The sequence below is a fragment of the Centroberyx affinis genome, unplaced genomic scaffold, assembly GCF_046629955.1.
Source record: "Centroberyx affinis isolate AG114_WGS23_722 - 3 ecotype Tasmania unplaced genomic scaffold, CSIRO-AGI_Caff_v1 ptg001260l_1, whole genome shotgun sequence".
Taxonomy (NCBI): Eukaryota; Metazoa; Chordata; class Actinopteri; order Beryciformes; family Berycidae; genus Centroberyx; species Centroberyx affinis.
Window position 1 is genome coordinate 207,451 of NW_027279771.1, and position 12,727 is coordinate 220,177.

The 12,727-nt window shown below is 42.2% G+C and overlaps 1 protein-coding gene across 5 annotated transcripts in view; it reads right to left on the reverse strand.

Annotated features, from left to right (window-relative positions):
- pnpla6 (patatin-like phospholipase domain containing 6) overlaps positions 1–12,277 on the reverse strand; it is a 33,018-nt gene extending 20,741 nt beyond the window's left edge. For all 5 annotated transcript variants that reach the window (XM_071525061.1, XM_071525059.1, XM_071525060.1 and 2 more), the window contains exons 1-11: positions 12,233–12,277; positions 7,067–7,155; positions 4,699–4,752; positions 4,178–4,265; positions 3,973–4,055; positions 3,593–3,684; positions 3,300–3,440; positions 2,664–2,823; positions 1,745–1,825; positions 1,062–1,190; positions 344–424 (exon numbers count right to left, since the gene is read on the reverse strand). In XM_071525061.1, the coding sequence (XP_071381162.1) occupies positions 344–424; positions 1,062–1,190; positions 1,745–1,825; positions 2,664–2,823; positions 3,300–3,440; positions 3,593–3,684; positions 3,973–4,055; positions 4,178–4,265; positions 4,699–4,752; positions 7,067–7,114 (957 nt within the window). In that variant the 5' untranslated portion in view covers positions 7,115–7,155; positions 12,233–12,277. The remainder of the gene's footprint in view (positions 1–343; positions 425–1,061; positions 1,191–1,744; positions 1,826–2,663; positions 2,824–3,299; positions 3,441–3,592; positions 3,685–3,972; positions 4,056–4,177; positions 4,266–4,698; positions 4,753–7,066; positions 7,156–12,232) is intronic.
- Positions 12,278–12,727: the final 450 nt, after the last annotated feature.

Genomic DNA, 12,727 nt, shown 5'->3' on the forward strand with positions numbered 1-12,727 from the left:
ATTTGTGTATGTGTGTGTGTGTGTGGTGGGAGGCTAGGCAGAGAGGCATTATATTAGCAGTGACCGACTCAAGTCAAAATAAAAACAGCATGTGTACTGAGCTAATGATGCAGCATTCCTGATGAATGCCAAACTGAATTAGCCTCAGATGTTGCATGGGACTATCTGGTGTGCTGTGTGTGGCGGTACACTGAAAAACCTGTCTTGGTGGTAGCACTGTGTGTGTGGTTGTGTGTGTGTGTGTGTGTGTGTGTGTGTGTGTGTGTGTGTGTGTGTGTGTGTGTGTGTGTGTGTGTGTGTGTGTGTGTGTGTGTGTGTGTGTGTGTGTATGTGATAAGCTCACATGACTGAAGAGCTCATTGGTGAGCCCCAGGTAGTTGTGCAGGGCCAGGACTGTTACTCTTTGGAGACGAACCATGATGATCTGAACAGATGAAACAGAAACAATGTGATTTGACATATCATATCCAATCAGATGGATGCTTTTATCCAAAATCCCTTAGAGTACCATGAGTACATACATTTAGTTTAGTTTCATTTATTTGTACATATTAAAACAAACAAGCAAAAAGAACAACAACAAAAACATGAAGAGAATTACCAAAGAAAGAAAGGGAAATAAATGTACATGTGCAGGTGAGGTAAAAAGCCCAAAATGAGCTTATATCAAAACCTCACCGAGATTATTACTAATTAAGTTACAAACACTGAAAGTTCAGTTTAAGTAGTTACAATAATGGGAATACAATTACTGAAATGTAGTTACATCATAGTGATTAGTAAACTGGTACAACAAATATCAATAAATCATATACAGTAAATCTTAAGGATACTTGGTAAGTGATCAAATGTATAACTGAGAGCATTAGCAGCTGTCTGAAATCAAAATCAAAATCTTTTAAATACAATTTCTAGCATGGGTGGCCCCAGTGGGAATTGAAGCCCTAAATATGGCCGTGTTAGCATCATGCCCTTCCTACCGAGCTAAATAATAAATAATAGAAAACATAATGGAAAATACAAACTGAAATAGAGGATCAACAGATTTGCACACAACGCACCTGTACCACTCGCACCAGGCTCTCAGGATATTTCTCGAATATGGAGAGGAAGGCCTCTACAGGTAGACGGAGAACGGTGGAAACCTCAGCTGCCCGTGCCGACACCGTCCTGTATGGCTTCTGGTGGCCCTGGACACACACAACCAACAGACACACACATTAGGACATACTGGGGAGTCAATACTTTAGACAACATTTCCTAAATCTATTAACAGAAGCTCTGAAGTGAGAAATTTCTGCTTGTAAATTCAATGTTAATTCGATGTTAATAGCTTATAGACAAAATATATAAATGTTCATGGCCATATTCATTTTAACTCTCCCCATTTAAGATGGACTTTGAAGTTTAATCACAATCTCTGATGTCCAATGTCTGATGAATATTGCCCATCCAACTTATGCAAGATGTTGCACTGCATTGCGCAAAAAGAGTTCAAAGTGTGAGTAAAGCGTGAGCCGATGTCGAAAGGCTGGTTAAGCAAGCCAGGAAGTGACTGCGCCATGATGTAAGGAGCAAGGAATTTGTGGCTGGAAGTGGTAGGATGGTATTTGAAAATATATATATGTGCGTGTGTGTGTTTATGACATTATGTGTGGGAGATGCGTGTGTGTGTGTGTGTGTGTGACGCAGCTTGCATGTATGTGCGTGTTTTCAGGTGCGGCAAGAAGTAGGTGCGGCTGACCGTGATGACATCCAGGATGCTGAGGAGGCTGTGGACGCTGTCGCCTGGATAAACCTCCTTCACCACGCTTTCTTTGCCATCCTGTAAAACAGGAATAAGCAAGTAGAAGTATGAAGTAGTGATGTGACTAATAAAGACAGAGATACAGTGGCACTTTACATGAGGCTTTTGTGGGACAAGGGTGCTTGTCCAAAAAGAGAAAACCTCATCAGAAATTCCCCCCATGGGATAACAGCACCGCCAATAATGGCTTTTTCAAAATTTATCTTGTACTCTATTGTTTGACAAAAGAAAGACAAGATTAATGTGTTCAAAACTTTGGCTGCAGTCTGCTTCTTGGAGTTGCTGTTATTCCACAAAAGCAATTTTAAATGCAATGACTCATGAATGACAATAAAATCTACTGTACCATTTTTTACATTTAAAGTATCTGATTGAATGCCAGTTTTAAAGTTATTGGTACACAAAAAGGCAACAGCTTTTTGTTTAAAAGTTCCTCTCCTCAGAATTTAGAGTACCTAAACTCAGTTTCACAGACATGGATTAAGACTAATCCTAGATTTAAACGAGATCTCAATTAAGAAAAATATCCCATCTAAGACTTGCTGAATGTCCTTGCGACTGGCTGTGAGCTTTTTATATGTCATTCAGAGAGCAACCTTTGCTAATAGCCATATTCCCCTAAATCCCTAATGAGATTATCTGACTCAAACACTAATAGGCGCTAATCATTTGTTAAAAGCCAGAATTCTGCTTAATTTAAGGCTCATGGTTAAGCCCCTTAATAATGTTCCTCACTCGTTTGTATGGATAATCATGAGTATGCATTAAATTTTCACACACATCACACAAAAGAGCACATTGACAAAAGCAACCATCATACATGCACACACACATACAAACATATTAGCCCCCATACCGTTCCAGTAAGGCACAATTCTAGTTTTCCGTCCTGAACCACGTAGATGCTGCTGTCAGGCTGTCCCGGTCTGAAGACGTACTCCCCCTGCTGGAACTGCACAAACACCATGTGCTTACACAGCTCCAGGAACAACGGCTTCTCAAAGTGACCCAGTACACTGCAGGACAACAGAGAGGGTAGCGGCTAATGTTAAATTTGTCTAACTTTCAAGTTGGTGCAGATTATGTAAACACACACATATAGCTCCTCTGGCTAGGTTTATATTCAGCATAATCAATATCTTTCACGTTTTAAACACAAGTCTGCAGAAATGCAGGGCTTTTTAAAATATGTGTTAAATTGTACTTTTGCTAAGCAAATGCCTGACAACCACACATCTCTAAGGCGTGTCTGTTGACAGTAGCAAAGCTCCCTTATGATTTGCAAGAGCTGCTTATCTTCCATGCAAATCAGCTCTGTGACGTAAAGACACCCATGAACACCCCTATGTTAGGCCCTAGAGAGAATGTTCTCTATCACAAAATCAACTGCTTTTACTCCAAATACTGTATATGCACACATCTTTAATCTATATAAGTTGGCACATACAGTAATCTCACAATCACATACACATGACAAAGAGGGCCAACCTACCGGACGTTTTTGAGCATGTAGAGCACCTCAGAGGGCAGGTGGGAGTTGGCCACATCAAACTCTGTGAGGTCAGCCTCCAGCACTGAGGGAGGGGGCTCCTTGGCCTGCAGGGTGGGCACCTCCTTCTTAAAGCGCAGGATCCTGCACAGGAGAGAGACAGAGGGACAGCGGGACAGACAGAGAGGGAGGAAGAGATGGGAAACCGTTGGCTGATATAATAATGGAGGTCAACAAGTAATGAACTATACGATAATGGAGGTCAACGGCTGGTGAGAGTGAGCTTTCCGACGTACTTTTTGGCAATGTTGAGCATCTTCTGCTTCTTTTTTAGGCGTGGGCGGGAGGAAGAGGATGTACCCACCAGGGAAGAGGTAGACTGGGAGACCTGATGAGAAAGAGCAACATTATGATCAGAAAGGAGGTGAAGCAAGGACTGCTAGTGTATTGTTTTACAGGTTATTCGTATGGCATTACTGTTTCAATGGACAGCTGAAAGAGGAAAGTGACCGGAAAAATGGGAAAGCCAGAGGGGATGACACATGCAACACAGGCTGTGAGTCAGACTTGAACCCTTGGCATTGTGAGTAGATGGCCCAGCCTGCCAGCCCAGGACAACAAGCATATTGACTAGTATAGTGGCTCTTGAGGCATCATCCCCATGCTAGACACTCACCTTACGCATGATCTTTCGCCCATAGAACATGACTTTGTCCCTCTTGCGGAAACGGTACTTGGGCGCTTCCTGGGCTTCTAGGTCTGTGAAACATGGGAAATGACAAATTGGAACAGAAATAAACAGATGAAACAAGTCCTCTTTTTGCCATAATTGTCATTATGTGTTATCAGCGCTTGGTGAGAAACGCTCGCCGATTACTGACTTCGAAGCTGGATCCTCCGCAGGATGAAGAAGATGAGGATGGCGATGAGGACTATGGCGATGCCTGCGCCAATCACCATCCCCACCATCTGAAGAGAGAGGGGAAGAGACAGGGAGAGAGAGTTGCTGTATGTGCAGGGAGAGTATAAGGTTGTGCAAAGACAAAAGCAATGAAATTATAAACCTAATTACAATATAACAAAATCAGCGTTATTATTTGAAGTACTCTGTAGCAGGGGTTGCATGTTCATCTCCATTTTGGTCCCAGGTTTGAATCTAGTACAAGTTGCAGCACTAAAATTATATTTATTTGTACACATAATCATGATAGAAGCATTATCCTATACTAGACCTATACTTACTCATGCTTCTTGAATAATACTGAGCTAAATTACATTTTCTTAATTTCTGATTTACTCTAGCCATGGCGGTTGGTAGTGATAATCGTGGGAATCTTGCTGAGATGAATGAATGAGTTCAATGATGACAAAATATCTCAATGAAACCTCATCAAACGCTCACCATGCTCGTCTGTAGCTCCTCCTCCACGAATGTCTTGATGTTATTGAACCCTTCCTGATGCAACAGAGAAACACAGAGACACATGACTAACTTGACCGAACAACCACTCCAAAAACTGCTACAGTAGGCCTGCTAGCTGGTTGGTAGCACACCTCACGGCTACAACTAGTTAGTATATTCAGAGTGGAGCGCTGTGTGAGCCTGTTCCTGGGAGGCTTCAGCTCCAGTGAAGTGTGATGGAATGTGGGAATAAGGGATTTGCCCTGGAGGCAGGAATGTTTGGCTATCAGTGCTAGGGAAAAAGACAGGAGAAGGGGGATGATGATGTAGCATCTCATCTGAGTTGAATTAGCCCCGCTTATGTGTGTGTGTGTGTTTGTGTGTGTGTGTATATGCATTTGGATGAGTGTATAGGGAGAGAGGTGGGGTGGGGGGACACAGTGGCTTGCAAATGTGACCCTTCTCTAAACTTGTGCCCTTTCACATGCCCGCCCTCCCAGTCCTTTTCCAGTGTTTCATTTCCACTGTTTATTCTATAAAAAACTCCATTACAATAACCAGCATCTTATGAACTCCCAGCTGCCTTGTCCTCCCTTGCTTTGTTCCCTATGTACACAGATTAAGGGTTCCAGATGTGGAGCTGCTAAGATTGCAGACAACAGGCCTGCATGTTGTAAACGACCATCGTTGTAGTAAAGCCCAGGTCAGACAACAAGATTTAGTACAGACTAAACGACTGGTCTTGAGTAAATTCTTGCACAGTATTGGGCACAAACTGGGCCCGACAAAACCAAAGGCAATGGGGAAGGGCCTTGTGGGGCTCTGACTGGTCTGCAGTTGTCAGAAGGGCCAAAGTCTGCAGTCTTGAACCTGTTCACACTACAGGATAATCTGCACCTCCCAGCCCTGAGTCACTCCTTCGATCTGGAAGGTCAAGTCATGCTTAGAATAGGCGTGGAACACATCTAGTGTGACCTAGCCTTAACTGATTTCCATCTATCAGTCTTGTCAGTAAGAGATGGATGTAAGTAATAACACAGTCTTCTGCTCACATGATAGGATGAAGCTTCTCTACATACAGGCCCATAGGTACACAACAAGATATAATGCAATCTGACAGAGATGGGCTTCGGGTGAGGCAGAGAGAGAGGGAGAGACATACAGAGAGAAAGACAGGAAGCAAGCAAGCAAGAAAGAAAGCAAAGCAAAGGAACACACCAAACAAGAGGAGAAAAAAACATAAGAACAAGAAAATAATCAACAACAAAGAGAAAGTCTATTCTAATCTTATGCACTGTTTTCCTCAAACAAGTAGGCCACAGAGGAAGATAATAGGAACCCAAACTATTCATAGAAAGCAGAGTAGCCCTCCCCTTTAGCTTGATCAATGAGACCTTTATCACTCAAGTTCAATAACATCAGGTCAAGGTACTTCAGGTACTTCTTCACTCATCAAGGAAATGTTTTCAGAGCCAGGCTGTAGGGAGTGGAAAGATCCTGTGGCCAAGATAAGCTTGTTTGTTTTACTACAATATCAGAACCCAAGACATGTGTGTGCATGTGTGTGTGTGTGTGTGGTTAGCTAGTCATCAGATACAGTATTCTTAGCGGAAGTCCTATAGGTTTTTAGTGCTCTGGCTGAGAGCCAATCAGAGACTGCATGTCTGTTATCAGTGGTTATTGATTGGTGGGGGGAGGCGAGGGTCATTTGGCGTTAAAAGGCCTCAGCTGGAGACCGGGGATATTGACGATGGACAGACAGATGGTGAGAGCACAGGCAGAGGCATGTGCACACACACCAGTGTACTGTAGCTGATAGCTGATGGTTCACAGGAGGCTCCGAGTGCAATGGAGTCTGGAAGTGTAAGCACAAACTGTTTGGAGTTTGAAAAACTGCAAGCCTGTATACAACTATCAAAATTCCCTTCAGTTTGTACAGTTTGTACTAGATAGCCGGGCTGAGCGGTGTAAACATGTTTTCTGTATCCTTAGATGTCGCTAGATCAAGTTGAACCTCTCTGCTATTTTAATCTCATGCTAATCACATCATTTTCCTAGGTACAGATAAAGCACGCACATGTGTGTGTGTGTGTGTGTGTGTGTGTGTGTTTTTCTTGTGTTTGTTCTTGTGTGTGTGTTTCCCCTTTTCTCTTTTGAAGTGAGATGTTTTTTTAGACGTCTCCTTGGACTTCTTATTCCGATGTACTGTCTCATTTCTAGTTGTATTTAATCTCTCAACTACCCAAATCTGTGGTGTCATTTCTCTTCTGTGTTTCAGCATTGTATTTCCCCACTGCATTATATCATGTGACTTCTGTGTTTCATCACCGTGCAAATACATGAAGTAAACACAAAACTGTGCACCAACCTCGGAGGTGTCTCCTTGGACCTCTTGTTCCGAGGTGCTCTGTCCCATTCTAACCCCGCCTCTTCATAGGGATGGTCCATCAACGGCCACTGGAAACAAACACATTAAGGAAATGTTCATCAGATATGCACACACACACACACACACACACACACACAGGAGCAAACATACATAGAAATGCACCATCATATTACCAGGAACTTGTTACCCCACAAACATCCACTCATACCCTCAAGCAAAACACAATTAAAAGCAAGTGAAACGCTGATTGTGAGGCCGCTCCCTGCCTGTGGGACACACCTTTCTACAGAAATGTCTTTTCTGTGAACCACGAAATTACCTCACCAGTGTTTTTACCCCCATTGCTTTGCTTTTGTTTGGTTCTTGCTAGAGCTGCAACGATTAATCGATTAATCGATTATTTGTCAACTATTAAATTAATCGCCAACTATTGTGATAATCGATTAATCGGTTTGAGTAATTTTTTAAGAAAAATAAGTCAAAATTCTCTGATTCCAGCTTCTTAAATGTGAATATTTTCTGGTTTCTTTACTCCTCTATGACAGTAAACTGAATATCTTTGGGTTGTGGACAAAACAAGACATTTGAGGACGTCATCTTGGGCTTTGGGAAACACTGATCGACATTCTTCACCATTTTCTGACATTTTATAGACCAAAAAACTAATCAATTAATCGAGAAAATAACAGACAGATTAATCACAATGAAAATAATCGTTAGTTGCAGCCCTAGTTCTTAGTTCCTAGTTGCTGTGTTTCACTTGCTTTCAACTGCCTTTTTCTTGTAGTGCTTTGAGATGTGTTTACGCGGGTAGATAAAATGTATTATTTTTACTATGCACATGCACATACTGTAGATACACCAGCAGAAGACGTAAGAAGACACAGAAAGAGAATATGAACAGAGGTTTCCCGTGGGCAGAGGGTTTCACAGAGCCCATAATTGGACTCTTTGTACTCTTAACTTCCCGGGTTGTAATAACCCATACTTAATCTCTCCTTCAAAACCCCTCTTTCTGAGCTTTAGAAGAATCAAATTATTGCATCCTCTAGCACTGCCCCCCCCCCTCCCTCTGAGAACACTGGGTCAGAGGCTCTCTCTCCCTCTCTCCCTCTCTCTCTCCCACACCCACACACAAACACAGACAGACACAGACACACATACACATACACACTAAGGCCAGGCCGTCTAGATACCAGATAAAATCCTACCCAGATGGTAACCCCTTCCCCTCTTTCTATCCATCCATCCTCCTCTCTCCATCCATCTCCCCAAGGGATGATCCTCTTACCCTACCCATCAATTTGGGTTACTTCTTTTGGGGATTTAGCATTTCAGAATGGGCAGCATGATATTGACAAAAAGAAATCATACTGAAAAATGTGATGGTTGTATGAATTGCAATTGCTGTAGTTATTCTACAGAATTTTAACACTTGTGTGTGTGTGTGTGTGTTTGTGTGAATGTGTGTTTGTGTGTGTCTGTGTGTGTGTTGGTAGTAGTGGTGGAGAGATTTTCTCCAACGTACAACCTGATGTGTAAGCCAGGGATTCTGTACAGGACCAGAATACCTTGTTTACAAACCTATCTGAGAGGTCTTTCCTTCTGAGAAAAAAAAATGCAGCCTCTTCCATTTTGGGCATGGCATTAGTGAGTATTGTAATTTTGTTGTTTTATTTTTTTGCTCTCACCCTCCCAAGTTAAAAAATATGTTCTTTCTCCCTCTATTTCCCTTCCTGGATGAGGCTTGATTGACAGAGTCAGCAGCAAACAGTCTCTGTCTGCTGCAGTTTACCAGGGACTGTCACTCTCTCTCTCTCTCTCTCTGCCCATCCAATTTATTTCCTTTCTCTCATCTCACTTATCTACACATTGCGCCTGAATTCCAGTGGAAACAGATAAATCTATTTTGTAACCTTTATTTACTCAGGGAGGAGTCTTGGCTACGTATACATGCTCTTTTCTAGGAGTCACTGCCATGCTACACAGTCATATAACCAGACTCATTCACATCTGGGAGCTGCCCAGTATAACCAGAGCAACTGTACAGGAGCAATACTTCCAAAAGTCCATCCAGCATTGCCACATTCCACCTCTCTGCCTGCCTCTGCTAATGCAGACTGATTCAGCTGACACAGGCATATGTAGCTGGGACAACAGGCTTCATTCACTGTCTGTGGACAAATAAACAGCTAGGCTAGCTTAGCTCACTGAACTCCACTGGTTTCCCACTCCTACTCTCCAGCAGAAAGTGAGCTAGTGGGAAAACAAGCAGGCTAACAACATAGGCTCTATACTTGCTGAGGGCATACAAAGTAGGCTAGTTCACTGAGTAGTGTGTAGCCTGTAAACAAGCAAGCGGCTAACGGCCAATGGCAGATAATACTGGGGCCATTAGAGAGAAGACAGCATGTTACCCATAGGGTAGACTACAAATAGGCTATCTTGGTCTAAAGAAGGGATAGTGGCATGAGATATTGATGTGGATATTTAAAGGGCAAAATAATCAATTACCATGTTATCTGCCAATAAAATGTGATGTGATGTGATGTGATAGCATGTAACACGCACCTTGTCTCTCACTGTGATGACAAGAAGCCTTTTTTGTTCATTAATTTCTCATAATCGGCATTTAGCTAGGCTACAAATGATATCTGTGGATATGTGTTGTGCTGATATTATGCCTACAGAAATTTGGGGCAAATCTCTAGCAATGATTTTGTCTAGCCTAAAGTAGCTAATAACAACAGAGTAATAACAACAGAAGCTAGCATCAACTGGATCTTTGGTCTTATTGTATTTCCTACACTAATCTATGACATCAGTGCCTGGGAGCGGGCAGCTGAACTGCTGTGCAGATGAAATTAAATCAGTGAAAGGCTCAGGATGGAGTGTCATGTTACATACAGCAAGCCCGTCTGTCAGAAAACAAACCACAGGATGCTGCTGTGAGGCTCACAAGGCTTCAACAGAGCCATATTCTCTCAACTGAGAATCTTAATATAGACATAACGGGGCTGCTCTGGTGTCCAATACTGACTTATAACATTAAAACATGTGTTTAATAAAACTACACTAACATGACACAATCCTCATCTCTTTATATGCATTTACAGGCTAATAGGCTAGTTTCCCAGACGTCAATACAGAAACTGAAAATGTGAATATGCAAAGGGAAGAAAAAAAATTGTCTGGCAACTTCACATGACCTGCTATTTGTCTGACATTCACTCAAGATTGGGAAATTAACACAATACAAATGCTGGCAAATTTTGGCTGTGGCTGCTATTTCAGTCTACTCTATCATTTTGGGCAGGTAGCCAACCATGATTTGGAGGTCCTATGTTCCGAAAATTGTCTGGTGGAGCAGTGAAACTGGTTTGTGAATTTTGAAAAAGTTTTCTGCCTTGCCTCCAGTGTAGCACCTTCTATAGCAAAAGGAAGGCCTTGACTGTTCCACATCAGAAAGTTGACCACAACTTATTGCTACACAACATCACAGTTTGCTTCAGTTTATTCTTTCTCTACACAGCCTCATACATGATAATAACACAGTAACAAAAGCACAGGCCAGCTTTCTCCTTGAGCTGAAACAGTAGCCAACCTCTAGCCTCCTAGCAGTGCCTCCCTCCATGCAGGCCTACTCCCATTGTCCTCAAGAGACAATGAAGCTAGTGTTGACCTCCACTGTCTAGGGCCGGACACAACCAGGTCTGTTTTCAACACACAACACACTCTCTGGGCCATGGGGTTCACAATAACAATAACAACCAAGCCTATAGGTTTTAGGGGAGTTGTAATGTATTTGAACCTAGACTATATAGATGTATGCTTAGAAGGTGGCATGTGTGCATTATAAAACGATTCAAAATGGTGTACTGGCACAAATATACAGTATTTGTTGATTTTCTCTGCACGGATTGCAATTTCTTTATTTACCAGATAAATATCTTTTAAAGTTACAAAGTTTCCACCTTTCGTAAAAGAGGAAGGTTACATAGAAAAAGATATTTGGCTGAGTGTGCTATATTCCCAACACAAACTTGCAAACTCTCCTAGAGAACAGAAACTGGATTAGACATGAACCGGTCCATCACCTTTGACCCCGAAAGTCTACCAAATCGTGCACACTAATATAAGTCTATGGCCTGGCAATAACTAGTATGTCATTTCAGGTTTCAGCAAATGACAACTAAATGGGCACTGGATAATAGCATAGGCAAATAGTCGTGTCAGTACTGACAACCAAGGTTAATTCAGAGGACGAGATCAGCTCATATTTCCCTCTTGCCAAAATAGTTTTGCATAATTTGCACCCTGGGGTGTTTCCTTACAGACCCCTCGTAAATGACCTGGCAGGATTGTTTGGTCGTGTTGTAAACATGGGACGCTGACAGGGAGTCGCTTAACAGAATATCACAGTGGACCTTTCCTCCATTAAACTCCCTCTGAACCTCTCTACGACTTTACTCACGCCGGCGGAAACCGAGACTGTTTTGACGCAGTGGGACTAAAGTCGGCTAGCTAGCTAACAGTTACATTAAACCTATAGGTGACAGCCGGGAAACAGCTGTAGGCCTTGGTACCCGTTCACAGAAGAACACGAAATGTATCTTTTGCACTAGCAGAAAACATTTAACGTTTCCTGGTAACACTACTGGCAATCGTCATTTAAATCCACGGGTTGAATTAAGCATCTTTCCACCAGACAGGGCACGGGGCACTTGGCTCAGCTGGCTGTCGTATTTAACGTAATCTGTAGTTACTGGTAGCTAACGTTGGCTAAGTCTACGATGCTCTAGAAACACTGACAAACGTTAGCTAGCTAGATTAGCAATTGACGCTATCGATGGCGGTTTACTGTAATCATTGTGTGGAGATAATACAACTCGATACCAGCAGAAAGGATGAGACTAAGATCGTTCCTGATGCCTTTTCTTTCTCTTCTGACCTCCGCGGGGACAGTTCAGCGCAATCTGAGCTCTATTGACACACTTGAACGAATACTATTCACCACTGGTTACTCACCAAAACTGAACAAAAATCTCTACAATCAAGCAACTAGCTAAGACAAACCCGACTAGAGGTAGGTCGATACATTACAGACAGGTTATTAAAAGAAGATGTTTGGATTTATGAGCTTACCTGAACTGAGGGACTCCCGTCAATCGTTACTGGCTGTCAAACAACACATAACGGAAATCATCTCTCACCAAGCCCCTCCTGTTTTACTTGCACAAGAACTCTGGCCAATCAAGAACTGAGAATCTGTAACCCTAAACCAATCGAAATCCAAAGATGGGGCCGGGGCCAGATGTCCCACCCACCTTTATGGAAATATAATTTCAGTGTCCAATAATCATTGGGGAACACAATCAATCGATCTGTAATTGGCTAGCAACAGCAGTGATTGACATATTACCTTACCTATACATACAGATACATTTTAATCCACCGCATTACATCACCGCAACTTGATTTGGTGAATGTTATCCCAATTCTTATTGTTCTAAAATATATATAATATATAAAAATATAATTATTTGGTGTAATCTTTAATCTAAGCCTAATCATTACAATGAGAAACCTGATTGCATCCTGTACTGTATCCGGCTGTATCATATCTCAGAACTGTCGCTA